The sequence below is a fragment of the Acartia tonsa genome, chromosome 6, assembly GCF_053477335.1.
Source record: "Acartia tonsa isolate MP-2025a chromosome 6, ASM5347733v1, whole genome shotgun sequence".
Classification (NCBI taxonomy): Eukaryota; Metazoa; Arthropoda; class Copepoda; order Calanoida; family Acartiidae; genus Acartia; species Acartia tonsa.
The window spans coordinates 44,217,122-44,237,069 of record NC_137265.1 but is presented as its reverse complement, the minus strand read 5'-3'; the positions used below and the strand labels follow the sequence as shown (position 1 = coordinate 44,237,069).

Sequence of the window (19,948 nt, the reverse complement as noted above, 5' to 3'; positions counted from 1 at the left end):
TCGTGTTAAAATTTATTTTCTAGTGTAGTGTAAAGCATATTACAAATCCTTTAATAAGTTAGCTATGAATTGTTGAATTCCTTAATATAAAGTTAGCTTTCTAGAAATTATATACTCGAAAAATTTTTAAGTTTTTTGTCAGCTGTAGGAGTTCCTTTGTCAGATTTACGAAAAAGGGGTTCACAATATAGTTCTTCTCTCCTATTTCTATTGTTAACATAAACATGTACAATTATAGGATTAAACCCAGTTTTATTAGTCCCGAGAAGGCACGTGCTAAAACTAAAAACTGGATATAATACGATGCTGTACGTAATATTTCAGTATGGCTGAGAATCGGTTCTAATCCACCAGATTAATCTGTTTCGAAGTCATACTGAAAATTATTTCTCGTATTCATTCGAATCCGGTGGATAGGAACCGGTTATCATCCATACGAAAAAACTATGTCTAGCATCGTATTATAAACCGCTTTCTACGAATATAAAAATGTACAATCATAAAATTAAAACCAGTTTTTTTAGCCCGTGTCTTCGGCACACCGGGGCTAAAAACTGGGTTTAATCTTATAATTGTACATTCTATATCCGCGGAAAGCGGTTTATAATACGATGAAAGAAATAACTATTATTTGAAAATTTACCTCAAAATTAGGCTGCCCTTCAGTGGAGCTGCCAACTGCCACTTCATAGTCAGCTGTTCCAGTTTCATATTGAACTGGTTCGTTGTATGCATCTGCCTCTCCGCTCATGTAATATGCTATGCTCTCAATGGGTGCCTGAACAGTTTTAAATTAAAGAAGCTTTTTATAGTGCCTATTAAAAATGACGTCATACTGGACTATCATTGGTCAATTGAAATGTATGCTGGCCTGAATTGGTTATTTGGTCTGTGTATTGGCCTATCATTTGTCATTTGTATTGCGTGACGCCATATTTGCATAGGCACTATAAAAAAGCTTCCGGAACAGCTTAAAATAAAATTTTACTCTTATAGTATTTCCTTATGGAAAAAATGACTTTGAAATATAGGCCTACGTTAGAGGATTGTCAAATCCCCCTTAAAATTGAAATTGGGAAGACCTGTCATCCCTTTTTATTTACCCCTTATGTTTTCGCACCCCCCTTTTAGAACAAGATTTTAAAGTCATTTAAACATTTGAAATGTTTTTGATAAATGTATGGATTATTGTAATTTAAAGTAACATATTATCAACAGGTGTTTATAATCTTATTATAAAACAAGGATGACAGCATACAAAAGTAGCGAAATATCAGCCGTCTATCTCGAATAGGAGTAAAGAAAATCAAGAAAACTTAAAAATCTAGGAATCGAACTTGCACCCCAATCAATAAGTGAATCTCGATAAAACTTTATAAAAGTATGCAGAATATGAAAGTATTCAAGCCCTGAAAATTTCAGCTGTCTATAAGGAAAAGGAATTGAGAAAATCATGAAAACTTAAAAATGTAGAAATCGTTCTAGTGTGGTATCCGCCTAGGTTAAATGGCAGACACCCGAGTTCAAATGACTACGGCAGTGCGAACAGACGTGGACACATATATTATAGAGAAGCTACGCTTCTCTAGCAATCACTAAATAATAAACAGAGTCTATTCAGATGTTCCTTTATTCAGGGTCTAAGGTTTACTAAAGTTATATACAACAAACAATAAATACACAGATTGGAATAAATAATCCTAAAGCAGAATCAATATAAATACATATACAATAATCAGATTGGGCAATAATGATCTCCCATCCCTGGAAAGGGTGGGGGAACCAAACAATACAGCTTAACCATAATAAGGCTGTCAAAATCTATCATTAATTTTAAAGCATAGGGAGGGGTCAGGCTGACCCCTTCCCCAGTACTCGGGGGAGGGCCCTCGGCCCTTCTCCGAACCAAGGTCAGGGTTGCCATAGAACATGGCTCACGGCTGCCGAATACCACAACTCTCCCCTCGGAAGGCTGGGAGGGGGTTTCCCTGCCAGACTTCCGACAGTGGTTGAGGCCTTCGGCCCGCTCATTAGGGGCTATTATGTACAAGAGATAATGATTCAATGGAATCCTAGTGGTGATGTTCAGGGCTGATGGGCCCCCAACGTGGGGTAGAAGGTAGAGGCTGGCTTTTGTTGGGCACGTAGCTCGGCGCCAGTGGGTGTCAGGTTGGCATGGGGCGCAGCCGCTGCTGGACCGGTCAGCAACGGGGCATTCTGATTGGTGTTGGCAGTGGCTGGGGCACTGGCTACCAGGTTGACTGTCTGGGCGACAGCCTGGCCTCCCGAGGGGCCGCGGGGCTTTCCAGAGTGCGGCCCAGGCCTGCCTGGGCGGTCATTCCCACTATTGGCTGATTTCATGGATACCATCTCCTCGGCTGCTTCCCGGCCAATAGGAATGGCATCCCAGTCCACTGAAAAGTCCCAGGACTTGGCATGGGTGAGCCTGGCCCTGGCCAAGGCCTTACGATACAAGGTTGGGTGATACAGGAATACTTGTGACATCGCGTTCAGGGCGGCTCGTACACCTCCTTGTGCAGCTGCCAGGGAGATGATGGTTAAGTCTCCCAGCAGCTTGAGGATCAACAGCAACAGACACAGTATGACTGCGCCATTTCCCCACTCGTGAATAGCCTGTCTGAACCCAGCCCAGACATCCAGGGTTTCCTCCCCTTCCTCCGCCAGTTGGTCAATATTGTAGGACACGATCCCATGGTCTCCGGTGGCTGAACAGCTGCCTTGCTGGACGCATGAGCCATACGACAGGCCGGTCAGCATGGCGGCCTTATACGCCGGGAACGCTAGTAGCTGCTGCCAGTCATTCAGCTCGGCCTGAGAATACAATCCTCCCGAGCTAAAGTCATCCAAGGGCTCGGTCAGCAGCTGCTTGGGTATCCAGCGAGGGCGGCCTCTTCTTAGGTGCAGGAGTTAGCTCTATCCACCCTTCCTCGGCGTGTACAGTTAGGGGGTAGGTGGAGGAGCAGGGAATCTTGGTGGCGTGACCGCTATACACCTTTGTCACGGCATCTACAAATCCTGTGGGCTCCACCGGCACCTTGTCCTAACATTCATTGCTCTCCCTTACCACGTACTTATTACGTTGGCAGGTAAGCTGGAGCAATACATCTCCCCTCAAAATAGAGAACGTGCTCCCCTGGACACGCACCGGATGGGCTGGGTCTAGCTGCTGGAGCTTCCAGCAATTGGCCGCTACTTCTTCTGCTGCTGCGCTTCTCATTCGAGTTTCCAGGGTAAATCCGATGTAACCCGCGTGTATCTGGGCCTGGAGGGGGACATCCACGTCCCTGGCTGATACTCTGGGCAACGCTGCCGCGGCCGGGTCGGCTGCCACGAACAATGCTGGGTGGTTGGTGGCATGGGCCTCAAAGTCGCAGTTCACTATCGAGGTGGGGGTAGTCATGTTGATGAAGAATTGGGCCTGATGGTCAACCAGGAACGCATCCATCACCAGGCTGGGCTGGAGGCTGTGGATCAGCCTCAAGGGGCAATCTCTCCCCAGGTGGTCCCACACATATGTGGCCTCTCCAGTGACACAGGACAGCTCGGACTGGGGACACTCTAGGGTCAGGTGGTCGGACTGGGACTCCACCCGTCCGTTCTCAACTACGTAGGTCTCTTCCTTGACCAGCAGCCGTCGCTCCTGGAGCACTAACTCATTTCGGTACAGCTGGCCTTCAAAATGGACGTCCTCCCCTTCACAACCCACCCCCTCGGGGCTGTTGACCAATGCGCCTACCATATCGAGGGTAAAGAACAGGGGGTGGTTCAGCTGGAACGTCAATGGCTTGGTCTTGCCTGGCAGGGTGTAGACTCGGCTCCGGGCCAGGTCCCGGCACGTTTCTGGGTCAATCTTGGTTGGCCGCATGAGGGTGGGGACCGAGGTCACCTTCAGGTGGCCCCAGACTCCACACCTAAATGTCCACTGGGACACTGTGAGTTGACAGCTATATCCCGTGGTCTCCCGAATCTTAACTTGCTGCAGGACATGTACCTCATGGCCCAAGGGCACCTCCTGGTGTAGCGGCTCCTTGCTACACATCTGCTCTTTGTTGTAGGCGGTGACATGGGTGGGGTTGGCACAGTCCCACCCTACTAAGACATAGCTAGTTGTAGGCCACACAGCTGCTAGCAATAGGCCCCACAGAACCATCCACCAATGGGAGAATCTGCCAGACAGCCACCGTCCTCGCGCGCGCATCTGGGGATCCTCGGCTCTGGCCACAACTGCTTCCTGGGGCTGGACACTGCTGGACTGCTCCTGGCTAGATATAAATTTCCATTGAGTGTTATCTTTGGACGCCCGGGGCGTCCCGATACCCTCCCCAATGACGGACTGACAGGCAACTGGCGCCTGTCTGGGCGTCGGCTCCCCTAGCCCCAAGGTGGCCCTTCCCTCGTCCATGGCATGCCCAGTGGCATGGGGCTGTAGTGCGTGTGGCACAGGCTCGCCCTGTATTACATCCCTCCCCTGCCCTAGGAACTCAGGTGCATGTGGCACAGGCAAGTCCTGATAACCCCAAATCTCAATCTCCCCAGCCTCTGGTGCGGGAGGCACAGGCAAGGCTGGAGGGTTACAATATTTTGGATACAATGCATTTGTCAATTTTAACTTATCCTGGCTCAGTTGAGGGTGGTAGACAGCTGGACTCTCTCTGCTGGCAGGGGGCTCTAGATGAGGGACAGCTGGACTCTCCCTGCTGGCTGGTGGCGCTGGCTGACGGATGTCACCCCTCCCTCTGGGGCTGCAGGCTCGTTCCAGGGTCCAGGTATCTCGGTGGCGGCGACGGTTGTCGCCCCAGGCACCAGTGTGGGGGCGCTGGATAGCACCCCCCAGTCTTCACAGGTGGCGGCGGCGGTTGCCGCCCCAGACATCAGCTTGGGGGTGCGGGATTGCACCTCTCGTCCTTCCCAGGTGGCAACGCCGGATGGCGCCCCATACATCGACTCAGATGCGCTGGCTAGCGCCTCTCGCCTCTCCCGCTCGGCGGCCGCCAGGGCCTCCCCGTACATCGTCTCGGTGGCGCCCCTCCGCTCTTGCTGGGGGGGCCCGGTCAGGCAGGCCCGATCATGTTGAGGCTGAATGGTAGAGGCCGCAGGACTTCTGGCTCCGCAATGTTGGTTGGCTGCACGAACTCCGGTCCCAAGTGGTTGAGGCTGAAGCCCAGGCCAACCCGGTTGGGTTCAGCCGCTCCTCCCAGCACGTTGATCCTGGCTGGAATAGTCCCAAACTGCGGCATTCCTTCTGAGTGGCCCACAGCGCTGGGGGCGGCTGCTTGCTGGAGTGTTGCTGGGGGCGCGCTCCCTTCCATGTTGGCTACCTGGCTGGGCTTCCCTGAGTGAGCGCCCTTGCCAGCTACACGTCTCCTGCCGGCTACCTGGTCCCAGTCAGCCTTGCACTCGGCTGCTGTATGCCGCGGTTAAGTTCATCGATGAGTAACTCCAAGTCTTCGTGGCTGTAGGCCTCCCTGTACAGCGCACACTTGGTGGATATGTAGGCTTGTATAGGCTCCGTCGAGTGTTGCCTGTAGTCTCTGAAGGCTTGCTTCAGGGTCTGAGACTCATAGGCTGGACGAAATAACATTTCACACTCGGCCTTGACTTGTTCGTATGTCAAGGCTTGGCCTGCCTCTCCAAACAGATGAGAGGCCATCTCCGAAGCTTGCCCCGCCAGGGATAGTAAAAGGGCGTTGCGGCGGTTCAGTGTGTCATGGGGGGGTACATGGTAAGCCGCCCATGACATCTCCAGCCTCCGGATGTGGGAGTTCCAGGACTGCTTGGGCGGTCCTCGGTACTCCGGCAGGTTACTCAACATCAGCTTGTGGTACTCGGCTGGAGCCAGCTGGGGATCGTCCTGGAGCCATCCTTGGAGCTGGTCGCCTCCTTGCGCTTGTGGCTGCTCCATCGGGTCAAAGGTTCAGCGGCGGGACACTAAGTTTTTAAGTTTACACTTATGACTTCTATCTTAGCAGCCAATACCGTTTATCACTTGGTTGGTAGTTTGAACTACAAAGATCTAAAATAGGTGTACACTAGGATACTTGTCACTAGCTTCTAAGCTTTAAGGTAGGCTGGTAGGTGTAGAGAGTTGTTGAGGGTCTGAACTGCTGTCAGGAACTGATTTGGTTTTCCTTATCACACTGTACATAGGAGGGAGGAGCTTGCAAGTCTTTTTTTTTCTAAAAATATCTCTGTTGTATGCTATAGAGTAGCTCCTCTCCTGTGTGTGTGTGTGTGTGCGTGAAATCTCCTTTCCTTGCAACGCGCCTACGCGCCGTCAGATTGCGCACACAGGTAAAACACGCATCTATCCCTCAATCTGCTCTCTTATTGGTCCGCTTTATCTCCTTTGTCCGTTGAATTTTTGTTGCGTCCCGAGCTCCGCTGCGCAACCCGTGAATTGCGCTCCGTTCTCCCGGTCGCTATCTCCGCACGGTGGACGGACTTATCCAAGTGTGGGGAGAAGGGGGAGTGCGTGAGGGGACGGGGTAAAGCCGTCCTTCCCCAGATGGGGAGGGGGGTGCCGCAGGGTTGAGGTGACTGGGTGGTGAGGTAATTGTGCTTCTTCCTTAATCCTTGGCTTATTCTTATGTCACCTAAATTGTATTTGCTTCAATTTATGGTGGGCCCCTCCCCTTCCGTTGGGATAAGGGGGTGTATTTGTCGTGCTGCAGGTTTGGGGTCAGATTGTTTACCAATGCATTGTTATCTTACATCTAGGTTCTATTTTTGGCTTTATCACAATACACAACAAATTTGTTTACCAAGCCCTGCCCATAAATCTATTGTTCAGCTTTCACACCAGGGTGGTAATCCATAAAATCTGATATAATATCTGTTTTTCTCAATGGGTGGCTGCGCTGTAGCCTCTCAGGATACTTGGAGTTGACGTAGTTTTCCTTCTGCTTGGTACACTACACTCGTATTTTCGCTCACAGCTCGCAGCTATTTTGATTGTTTCAGCCAGTCGGCGGCAGGGAATGTCCCGTCCTGCAGCGCCGTGGGTCCGAATCCGGTTGGTGGCAGCTGGGAATGTCCCGTCCTGCAGCGCTGTGGGTTTGGATCCTGCTATCTTTTGCAGTAAATGTTGGCCTATTTTCAGCCGTTTGCAATTATTTGGCCTGTTTCAGCCCGTCCGCAGGCCTGTTTCAGCCCTTGAGCGCTCAATCCTCCGTTAGATTTCGGCGCTCTTTGCGGTTCTCCGTCAAGTTTCGCTGCTCTCCGCAGTCTCTCGTCCGATTTCGCTACTCTCCGCAGCTCGGGTTCCGCCACTCTCCGTGGTCTTTCGCTAGGTTTCGCTTCCACAACTGCCGGATACAGAGTTAGACCTTGCTATCCAGGGTGGGTAATTCAGGTTGCTTGTGTCAGTTTTGCCAGTTTCACTGCTGGGAGTACCTTAGCCTCAGCTGCGCGTCTGCTCTACACTTGTGGTTTGCCGTAATCTCACACAGCTGTCACCAAAAGTTGTGGTATCCGCCTAGGTTAAATGGCAGACACCCGAGTTCAAATGACTACGGCAGTGCGAACAGACGTGGACACATATATTATAGAGAAGCTACGCTTCTCTAGCAATCACTAAATAATAAACAGAGTCTATTCAGATGTTCCTTTATTCAGGGTCTAAGGTTTACTAAAGTTATATACAACAAACAATAAATACACAGATTGGAATAAATAATCCTAAAGCAGAATCAATATAAATACATATACAATAATCAGATTGGGCAATAATGATCTCCCATCCCTGGAAAGGGTGGGGGAACCAAACAATACAGCTTAACCATAATAAGGCTGTCAAAATCTATCATTAATTTTAAAGCATAGGGAGGGGTCAGGCTGACCCCTTCCCCAGTACTCGGGGGAGGGCCCTCGGCCCTTCTCCGAACCAAGGTCAGGGTTGCCATAGAACATGGCTCACGGCTGCCGAATACCACACTAGCACCTCAACCAATTGACGAATCTTAATAAAACTTGGTGAAAATATGAAGAATGTTAACATAATTAATCCCTAAAATTTCAGCTGATTATCTTTTATAGGAGCCGAGAAAATAACGTTTCCCCCTTTCTGTCTCAGACGGACAGACGGACGGACATAACAAATTATAGAGTAGCTTCACTGCGAATAAGAGTATCAGTCTAAGGTTGAAAAATAACTTGATACTTACAGAAATTTTTCACGAATATTAGATAAAGATCACAAAATTTATACCAGTTTTATAATTTTTTATTTTAATATCCGCGGAAAGCTGTCTATAATACGGTGATGAATAACTATACCTGTATAGTAGATTTATCCATTATGTTGATAAAAGCATGATGTCCAATGAGCAAATTTGTCAGCAGAATCACTATTAAAAACATAGCAAATGCCTTTCCCTAAAACAAGATCAATTGATTTATTAGAAGTATAGCAAATTATAATAATACTAACAGCTACGTCCATAGAGGCCTCTAGGGGCTCTTGAAGTGGAGTAAGCAGTCGATCTACCAATTTAAATTATTGTTTTAACAAGGATGGCAACATCCGTAAAAGCAAAGCACTGAAACGGTAGGACAAACGGACATTAACACTTGTATAGTGTCAGAACTGAATAATCTTAATATAAATGTATAAGAGTCAAAGCAAAATTGTAAGTAAATTTGTTGAAAAACTGCTTGATTCAGGATAATATTTAAGGACATACTTACATTTTTAGGACTTGATTATAGAGTTGCTTCGTTTATTACATTATACTTTGTTTTCCAAGGAATCAATATACTAAAAATCAGATCAATCGGATGGTTAGATCACATAAAAATTTGTTGTTAAAAAAGTAAAAAATAGGATAGGACAATTCTAACATGCCTAAATTAACGAAAAAAGCTATCCGTTACGGACGGACGGACGGACCGACCCTAATTATAGAAAAGCTTCGCTTTAAAAAAAGGTTTGGTTTTTTGTTTGGGGGGGGGGGGACATTCAGTTATTCAACGTTTTCCCCCTCTGTTTTATTTTAATTACTTGACTACTAATAGTCGAGTTATTTGAGGTACATGGCAGCGGCGAAGGGAACCAAAATTAACAGCCCTCCCTCATTTATATTTATTGAGGGAGGAAGAAACGCATTAGACTTTTAATGGTCAATATTACAGAACTATATTACATGATTAACAAGCATTAATTACATAAGGGAGCTCAACTTTTCGATCAATTGAGTCTGTCCGTAATACATTATTAATGAAAGATGTAATCTTACCCAACCACAGCATCTTCCAGAGTTGACTTGGACAGGAACCATTTTACTTCATTAATAACAATTATTGGAGGATATTATTTTGTCATTTACATCTAAAACTAGGATAACAATAATTTTAACTTGTGTAAATATTTTTAAAGCAGCGCAGCTACTCTATACACTGCATTGTCTTTCTGTTTGTAATATTAAAGGGTTTCCGATTTAGAAATGTTTTGAATTCCTTCACTCCCCCAATAGACATAATATAATTTTTTTTGGCTTAAAAACTTTGGGGACTATAAATGAATTTTTTATTATTGGATCAATAAGTTAAGTGTCTAAACATTTCAACAACTAACTGTAATCTATAGTTAGGGTAATTTTATGCATCATCATTGGGGATGTACATCAATTTATCCACCATTGTCTTATCCCTTTGGATCTCTGGCTGCATGCACTACGGGATGAACACAATTGTCAGACATCTAATTGCCTGTAGTTAGGTTGGACAGGTTGACATTTAAAAATTTATAGAATTATTTCCATTATCATGTTTGGCTTGTCATTTAATATTTAACAAACATTCAACTAGCACTTTTAAAAAAAGGTTTTCTTTATAATTAGGGTCGGTCTAACCATACGTCCGTAACGGAAAGTTTATTTCTTTAATTTATACATGTGTTAGTAATGTCCTTTAGATTTCAAACCTTGTCTCAAGAGATTAAAACCATGTTAGTGGGCTTATTGGGCTCGATAATTTTCATATTTACAAAAATAAAATACAAATTGGATCAAGTTTATTTTCTGTGATAAATTCACTGAGTGAAAAAGTCTTTAATACTTCTTAGTTATTTATTGAAATATATTTCGGTGGACATTGCACCCTCTTCAGTCTAAATATATGACATAAATCATATCAATTTAATTTACATATTAAAAGACTAGAGTTGGCTCGATATAACTATCTCCCTATTGGCTAGTTTTCTATATGCATATATATTTCTCAATAAATCTATTTTCCTCACCCGGCATTACTATTTAAACGGAAGTAAATATTTAATAATTTAAATGATCTTAAAAAGATCTTTTAAATTATATTTTTTTCTTTACATTACCATCACCAAAGGGTTTATTATATGATTACAATTTTAGTTCAATATTTGAACACACAAAGTGTCGCCACAATCGAATTCTTTTAAAACAGAGTTTTCTTAAATTTATTATATCATAAATTTAAATTTTCTTTTTTATGATTAGAAATTAAATACTTCATTATAATGTAAATAGCAACATGAAATGAAAAAAATGAATTTGTTTTTAATAAAGTAAAATAATGGGTCTTATCGTTCTGGGCAATGAGAGTTTATTATGGATTATTGGAGCACTATGAGTTTTCAACGAATAGTCCTTGGAAAACTTGAGCTCGTTTATAGACATTTATTTCCTATATAGATCTGACATGGATCTTGAAGCAATTAAGCAGGCCCTTTTGTACAGGTTAAAAATTGGAAGATTTCATTAAATAAAAGTTATCGCATATATACTTAGTAAATAAGTAAAAAGAAAGTTGTAGAACTATAAAGGCAGGGGGGAGGGGGATGTTTAATAGTTATTTCTCACATCGTATTATAAACGGCTTTCCGCGGATATAGAATGTACAATTATAAGATTAAAACTAGTTTTTTTGGCCCCAAGGTGCCGAAGGCACGGGCTAAAAGAACTGGTTTTAATCTTACGATTATACATTTTTATATTCGTAGAAAGCTGGATATAATACGATGCTAGACATAGTTTTTTCGTATGGATGAGAACCGGTTCCTATCCACCGGATTCGAATGAATACGAGAAAAATGTTTCTGTCTTGGAATTAAAGGAAGCCTGCAAGAAATACACCGCTGTAAATGCTGAAAGACTCAAATATCCAAATTTGAAGCCTCCAGCTTCAATAACAAAAAAAAAACAATAGGCATTTTAACATGTTATGTAAAAAATTTTTGGTATTTGGTTTAATTGTGGCAGTCTTTCAGCAGTTAGAGAGGTGTATTTCTTCTTAATTTAAAGTAATTAATTAATCAAGCATTACAATGTCTCCTGCGTACATATTAACTTGTCAAAACTGGAATTAACTGCTACTTTTCTTGGCCTAATTAAAATGTCACAGCTGTTAAGAAACTTATTTAATGAATAACAATGATGACAACATCCATAAAGCGAAGCTCTGAAACGGTATGACAGACGAACATAAACTCTTGTAGAGTGTAAGAACTTAATATGCAAAATATAAATATATAAGTTTTTACAAAATTATACGTAAATTTGTTGCAAAAATCAGATCAATCGGATGATTATATCTCATAAAAATTGTTCTTAAAAAGTTGAAAATCAACATGTTAAAAATAGACATACGGACATTCTGGTAACGATTATAGAGTTGCTACGCTTTTAATTTTTATAAATCGTACCTAACTACTACAGAAATCATCATGCAAAGTTTGAAATCGATAGGACAATTCTAACATGCCTAATTTAACGAAAAAAAAACATCCGTTATTTACTGACTGACCGGACCTAATTATAGAAAAGCTTCGCTTTTAAAGAGGTAGGTATAAAAATAGCCAAAGCAAAAATCTCATATTTAGACTAACGATCAACAAAATATAGCTTTTCCTAATTTTTAAGATTTGAAATACTGGATGTTATGAAGGTCTAAAAAAATAATATTTTAAATTTAACACAGCATTAATTTTATTACAACGCTCTCCAGACGGACGGACATATGGACCGATCCACAAATTGTAAAGAAGCTTTGCTTTCAGAACTTGGCTGACAACATTCGTAATGATATTAGGTGTACAGACTTAGGGCTATCAAATACCTTAGAAGACGAAGAAAGTCGCTTAAAAAATCAGCATGTGACGTCATAAAAATTAGGGATTATCAATCTCTTTTTTAGGGGTTTTCTTTGCCACTCCTACTCTCCTCATCCCTCATTTTTATGACGTCTGAATTTTTTTGAGCTACTTTTTTCGTGTTTAATACCTTAAAGTAGCTAGATTTCTGGTAATTGCAAAGAAGATAAAGTATAGAATAGAATCCAGGTAGAAGATTCTGCCTGGCTGGCTAGCCTGGAACAAAATTGAGAGTATCTGTTTTCAAAGGTATAGAATAAGACAAATCACTGTATAACTAAAATGCTGAGTTCCACAACGATCAGGCATGACACATACCCTAATCATAGAAAAATTTTCCATATGTCAATTTTAACACTTAATCAACACTAACTTTATCAAATATAATAAATTAAATTAAGGACCACATGTCCAGTATTAAACTAATAAAATTATTGATTTTGAAATAAAGTTAAGCACAGTTGAAAACGTCATGCCATTAAAGGCGAAGATTTTGTATAATTATGGTATGTTCGTCACTTTGTCAAAAAAAGTTATATTTGTAACTATAAGAGACCTCTAGGGGCACTTGAGAAGTTAAATTTAATAGCCCAATTTTAAGATTTAAGATTCAAAAAGATTTTTTTTTCTTTGGGCGATTTCACATGTTTAAAATTTACATACGGACATTCTGGTACGATTATAGAGTTGCTACGCTTTCTGAATCGTAGTACTATTACAGGGATCACCATGCAAAGATTGAAATAAATAGGACAATTCTAATATGCTAAAATTAATGAAATAAGCTATTCGTTTCAGACGTACAGGCGGACCGAAACTATTTATAGAAAAGCTTCGCTGTTCAAAAACCTCCCCAATAAAATATACAGGCAAATAAAAGGGAGGGAGGGGGCATTGAAAAAATAATTTGATTATTTACAGTAAATCATAAACCCTTGAATTAGTGAAATAGTCAAAAACACCTGTAAGCTGTTTATCCGTACGAACGTAACTCATATTTACAGTAAAGGAATATTGGTAATTTTTACCTTATTTAGATGTACTGAATTTTAGTTTCCGAAAGTGTACCTAGCTTCTGTGTCCTATCTCAATATTTTCTACTAGCTAAAAATGCTTCAAACTTTCAAAAAAAATTAAAATTTAAAATGTATAATGTAAAAATCGTTTATATATTATATCGCTTTTCCCTTTGACCGGAGTAGCTGAAAATAGCGTTTGCAATAATTGAGTTATCTGCTGTACAACTTTGGAAATTATGCAAGAAATAGGCAATTTATTTTCAGCACGTCCTTATTTATGTTTATCAGGAATCTATAGGTATAAGACATTTGCCAAAAAATTGTTGTACTTCTCCAATGATGATACAAAAAAAAGCCTCTGACTACATACATAAATGTTGATATAATAAAGTCGCAATTTTTTCTTCTAAAAACTTTGATTGTGCGAATCTGACTAATTAATAGTGTCACTTACATATTTGTATATTAGATATAATATTTAAATTGATATAAGAGACGGTATCAACACCATTAGAGTAAAAGAATACAGGGAGTAAGGGAGGGGACAATGGATCGAATATTCAATCTTTAGGAGTCTCAGACTTTGGGGACTGGCTTAAAGGGAATGTGCAAGAATTTAGCAGTTTCTGACTGAGTTTGGGGACTCGCTATGTTAGTTTTGAATATATATAGTTTTGCAGACAGAAAGTAGTTCAAATATAAATACACGGCCCCCCTCCCATACTATATTTCACTCCCTTCATCCCCACCTCCTTTTTAAAAGTAGACGAGAAAGGGAAATGGAGAAGGGAGGTGGGGGAAATAAACAGGATAAAAAGGGGCAGGAAGACGTGCGGGTCATATACTTGCCCATCCAGCTACACTCCTGCCTGCCCCTTTTTTCCGTGTTCACATCACTTGCCCCCAAATCTCTTTTCTCTTTCCCTGTCATCTGAAGAGATCCAGGGAGATATTTTTAGTAATTAATTACAGAATGGTTATGTCAGTCTGTAATACTGGTAATCTTATTTTCAAATGATTGCTTTTTTTCTTGGAACTTTTTTCTTAGTTTATGGTTTTCTAGGTTTAATCAACAATCACTTTACAATTTCCACCATATTTTCGGGATTATTCTGGTTTTCATGGCCTTTCTTCAAAAACTCTCAAATTGAATTAATTGCCCATTGTCCCCTCCCTTACTCCCTGAAAAGAATATAGTTACGATTTGTCTACAGGGCGGGGACCCTATCCCAATTTTGTATTGGTTCTTTGAAATAATCTAATAGCGTCGGAAATATAAACACTGCCGAGTCCATACAAAAGTACAGAAAGCAATTTCCTAGCAGACCAAAAAGGATCTCTACCACTTGGGCCAGGTAAATGTCTGGATTATAATATACACCTATACTTCCACATTAATTTCATAAACAAAGCATATATTAATTTATTTAATACCTTGAAACAGCTGACTGCAGTGAGTCATATTTGGCCTATTTGTCCACTTGTAGTTATAAAAGGTAGGAAAAACCAAGTAAAAACAACTAAAAATAATTGAACGTGCGGCTTTCTCCTAACTGCGGCAAAGCTTTTACATTGCAAATTCTTCTGGGGCTTATTTTGCTGTTTCGTCAAACTATCAAATCATGAAAAACTACATTTATAAACTTAAAAGTCATAGATTTTGTAATAGTTATTTCTCGCATCGTATTATAAACAGCTTTCCACGGATATAAAACGTACAATTATAAGATTAAAACCTTTTTTTTCTTACTATACTTTTTAATTGAAAGAAGAAAACAAAAATTATTCTTTGATTCTTTATTAGAAAACATATAAGAGTAAAAATAATATCATTAAAACTATGGAAATACAGAATTAAACAAAATAATAATCAAGATAATCAATTATTTGAAATAAAAATATAAATTATGCATAAAGACATGAACATTAATTCTATTGATAATTTTAAGATAAATTCGTTAATTTTAATTTACAGTTATTTGCATGTTATCTTTACTTACAGTGGCGTGCACAGGGTTTTTCCGGGCGTTGTGCGAAGCGCACCTAAAAAAATTTACTTTCCCCTTAAAAAAAAGTCGAAGGTTGTATTACAGATAAAAAGAGGGGCGTATTTTTAGTGAAAGAAGGGTGGTTGAACGGGGGGTAGTTGTCCAACCAATAACAATAAAGTCAAACAAGCCACCTTGTATTGATAATCATACGCGCGACGCGGGCCAATATTGTTAATACACTTCTTATTTAAGGTGGTTGTTACTTTTTTTTACCTTGACACCCCCCTTGGCTGTATTAGTGTGTTCAAGAATCTTATAAAGGGGGGTGGACACCTAGGGGGATTGTGGTAGCGGCCGCAGTTATCAGTTGCTGCCCGAGTTCGGGTATTACGGCGGTGTGAACAGACGTGGACAAGTGTAGTTATAGAGAAGCTGTGCTTCTCTATGTATCACCAATAACAGCTAGAATATCAGTTAAGATGTTGATTTATTCAAGTTTCACAAAGTACTAACTATAATACAACAAAATGCTAAATACATGGATTGGAATAATTAATAATCAAAATCAGAGGTTAAATAGATCTGTACAACAACAATAATTGGCAATAGTTATCCCCCATCCCTGCAAGGGGTGGGGAATAGCAAGATAAATCAGATTAAACACAATAGGGTTGTCAAACTATAAATGATGAAGGGTAATAGAAATCTGAAAATACGCAATTATGCAATAGAGTACAAATGATACGCCAATTCTGATCATAATTCTCACGTTTATCTAAAAATGCAACATATAATAATAGCTATTAAAACAATTTTCAAGCACAACTTTTATCTTATTTGGATAACAATTAAATAAGAAAAATATTTTTATCATATGAAATTCGTGATCAAACACCTAATTGAAAAAATTCAGGACATAGCTTTTATTTTAAGAAAGACAACGAACGCCCCCAAGAAGCCTCTAGGTGTTCTTAAGGTGGGAGGGGGAAAAGTCAACCGCCCTTCTACTTTTTAATTTGAGTTTTAATAAGAAATATTGAGAAAAAAATTTTGGGGGGGGGATTTTAAATTGGGAGGGGGGAGATACGCTCTCCCAAAATAGCTAAAAGCCTTCCCTGTACCTAAAAAAAAGCTTAATTGCAAAGGAAAATTAAACAGATGTCATTAAAAAAAAAAAAATTTAAATTGGCACATTTGTATAAACACCTGTAGACTCAAGAACGGCGTACAAAATAGGGAAAGGAATAAAGAGAGAGGGTAATTCAAGTTTTAAGAGATCCTAAAATAGTTAAAATCAACAACTTCCTTCACCCTATAAATACTTTAATACATGGGGGGTTTAATGGCCCCACCTCCTTCTTAGGGGAGATCACTAGGACCGCCCTTAAGTTGGAAGCGAAGTTACTCTGCAATTAGGGGCTTCGGGTGGAGAATACCACAGGATGTATCCACTACGATTAATTTTACATTAACTCCATTTTGTTCCAATTTTGGATTCATCCAGTCAAAGCAAACCTAAATAAAAGAATTTTGTAAGATAACTTTCCTGATAAAAATGGCAACTGTTTTTGACTATTAAAGTGAATCTGTTTGACTATTTTATAAATTAAGCAGGTCCCCAAAGTTTTGTAAACATGTTCTCTCATTTATTACCTTTCATAAACTATGGGGACTTTTGTTAATTCTAATTTGATACAAACTAATAAGACCAAACTTTTTCATCAATAATCTTTTTGCGGAGCATATAACAAAAGAAACAAAACAGAACAGTTTTAAAAATTATGTTTAAAAAATATAAAAAAAAACTAACCCTTAGAAAAGCACAAAAAAGCACCATGATTAATCCCCAAACAGGAAAGACACAGCTAAAAATTATGAAAATAAAATGTTCTGTTCTTAAACTTTCTTCCATTGCCAGTGGAAGTCCCAAAGTGAATGTGAGTGAGAAGATCAAGCCATACAAAGACCAGAAAACCAAATTATTTAGTCCATCATTAAACATTGCAACAAGATGGTGGTAGAATGTTAAAAATATTCCAATGATGATAGCATTTCCTAGAGTTATCAATCATGTCCACTCAAGAAATTATTGCATTATTGTGCAGTTTCTAATCAGTGGCATGCACATGGTTTTGCCTTGGGGGTGTGCACACCCAAATATTTTGACAACCCTCTATTTTAAAGGGAATGTGAACGAAAAAATTTCTCAAAAGATTATCAAACCTTAACATCATCTCATTCATATAATCTTAAAGAAAGGGCCAGATGGGCTCTTGTTTCCTTAAAACCGTTTATTTCTGCTAATTTTTAATAAATCCAAGATTGGATTTTTTTTGGTAGTATATAGATGTGCAATAAATAGTCTTTTTCTCTGTGTATAGATAAAACTAAAATTTTTAACATTCTCTATTTTTACTAACCGTTAAGCCTTTTTTTAACATAATGCTTGCCTTTAACCAATGCATAGTAACTTAGAAATTGATAAAACAAGCATTATTTTTTATTTGGTATCAAATAAAATAACAAAGCTAAAAACAGGTTTATTTATTAGTAACCAAGTAACTTCAGTTGGCCCATCTCTCGCCCACTTTTGATTTACAATTTTTTCAATAATAAAGCTGCAATATTTCTTTATAAACAGTCTGATAAATGTGTAATCTAAATATTGTAAGTAGGTTTGCATTGTCCGACACAATAAAAAAGAATATTATCATCTTAAATAACCTCTGAGATTCAACCCTTTGTAGACAGTGAGGTACTTTTATGTCAGTAACACAAAGGACCAGGGAACTCTTCTGAAAATTTTCTTAGAGACATTTAAATGAAAGAAGTATTAATGCAATTTTGTGAAATTTTAATTAAAGATTTCATAAACTTCTTAATTAGTATTGATCCTAATATTGTTCTGAATATCTAAGCCAGCTGATTTAATCAAAAAATATCTAACTTTTTTTCTCACAGCAAAAAATTGTTAAAATATATTGATTAAATTTTTTGTTTAACCCATTAGTGACGAGCTGGCTTTTATCGCCCGGTTACAAAAAATCCCATATAAACCGGTTCCAAGTTTCTTGATTGCATCATTCTCAGTATGAATCCCCCCTCTAATACCCTGGTTTTCATTTCCCCCTGGAGCAGGCAGTTTTGCTTACTTCCGTTTGCCGGTATAGCTCAACAAAATTTGAAAACCAAGAAAAACAAGGTCATTTCAAAATAGGTCTCAGATTTTGATAAAAACTTCCAGTCCCCTTCATTTGGTCATAAAACTAAGGGCTGGGGGATTTTTAACCTTTTAAATCCATTTAAAGTCCGATTTTTCGCGCATTTTCTCACTGTGGTGTTTTCACAATGAAAAAAAGGCATTTTTTCGTGATTTTCAAGTTGAAAATTTTTACATTAATTTTCAATTTACATACATGGTTTATATATCAAATTAATCACCCAGATGGGTACAGCATAGAAATTGTCTTTAAAATCACAAAAACCATGAATAGACTATTTCTTCATTTTTGTATAACTTTTTAAGGCACATCATTTGTTATTTATACATTAACTGCCTCCGTGAACCGTTTTGCCGTTTTTCTTCGCCCAAGGCAGAATTTTTGACGTTTTTTGCCATTCCAGAGGTTTTAATGGGCATTTTTGGTAAAAAGGCGTTGATTTATCAAAATCACTCTGAAGTACTTTTATTTAGGCAATTTAATATACTAAATTTCATGTGAAGTAAAATTTTTTGTGCATCTAACCAATTTTTGTCAAAAGGAATTTCAAATGGACATGAATAAAAAAAAAAAATTTAATCTGGTCAGAAAACAATATGGTCTAACATACTTAGATACTTTGTTGACTAATTTGAAAAAAATAATCAATTTAGACCAATTTTTAGCTCTACAGACGCAAAATTCACTTATACAGGGTGTTTCAAAAATTTCTCAGGTGTCCAAATATGGAGTTACCACGCCAAATTTACTTCATATGTGTTAAAATGGATGATTTCCACTCTCAAGGCGAGAAATGGGCAAAATTCGTTTCCTGCCAGTGTCAAAAGTTCAAAAACGTGTTTTGACATTTTTGTTAGGACACCCTGTAATTCATGGTTTTTGTGATTTTAAAGACAATTTCTATGCTGTACCCATCTTGGTGATTAATTTGATATATAAAACATGTATGTAAATTGAAAATTAATGTAAAAATTTTCAACTTTTGTTTATGTAGTAAAGTTGCTGATTTTTTTTTGTAAAATTTAAAGTTTATTGGCAACTTCATCCATTTGTGAATTGTTTTTTATTCAAATTATTTTTTTTTATATGATTTTTGTATAGTTTTTTTACGTGCTATATAGGTCTGCCTTGGCGCAAGTAAAGATACCTGCAAGTTTTATCTTCCGGGTCAGCGCGAGTAAAGATACCCGTCAACAGTTAGCTATCAAAGTTTTAAAACTCCTTGAAAATGGGGTTTTTTTAACCGAAAAGGGTGGCACCTATAGCCAAAACACTAAATGTGATATAAATCGTTTAGTATCTTACTTGTAGCTCTATCAATTACATGAGGTTATGTAGTTTTCAATTATGGATTGTATCATAGTATTAGCTACTCTACAACTCACTTTGGACGTTCAAAAATTACATTTTTAATTTTTTGGGCCAAATAACCGGATATTTAGGACAAAACCTGGCTTGAATGCCGGGGGAAAGCACCAAAAAACGCCTAAAACAGGTATCTATGCCGAACAGTTTCTTTACTCATGCCGAGCCGGGTGTATTTGCAACAAAAAAAAAAAAATTGGAATTCCGTAT

The 19,948-nt window shown here is 39.3% G+C and overlaps 1 protein-coding gene and 1 long non-coding RNA gene across 3 annotated transcripts in view; both read right to left on the bottom strand.

Moving 5' to 3' along the window:
- LOC145323394 (glucoside xylosyltransferase 1-like) overlaps nucleotides 1-9,464 on the bottom strand; it is a 35,124-nt gene extending 25,660 nt beyond the window's left edge. For both annotated transcript variants that reach the window (XM_080165816.1, XM_080165817.1), the window contains exons 1-3: nucleotides 9,255-9,464; nucleotides 8,296-8,394; nucleotides 644-778 (exon numbers count right to left, since the gene is read on the bottom strand). In XM_080165816.1, coding sequence (XP_080021942.1) covers nucleotides 644-778; nucleotides 8,296-8,394; nucleotides 9,255-9,296 — 276 coding nt within the window. In that variant the 5' untranslated portion in view covers nucleotides 9,297-9,464. The remainder of the gene's footprint in view (nucleotides 1-643; nucleotides 779-8,295; nucleotides 8,395-9,254) is intronic.
- Nucleotides 9,465-14,943: 5,479 nt separating this feature from the next.
- Nucleotides 14,944-19,259, bottom strand: LOC145322758 (uncharacterized). Its single transcript, XR_013880801.1, has 2 exons — nucleotides 16,963-19,259; nucleotides 14,944-16,667 (listed from the first exon to the last, which is right to left on the bottom strand). It is a non-coding gene; the product is annotated as an uncharacterized LOC145322758 (long non-coding RNA).
- Between the last annotated feature and the right edge of the window lie 689 nt (nucleotides 19,260-19,948).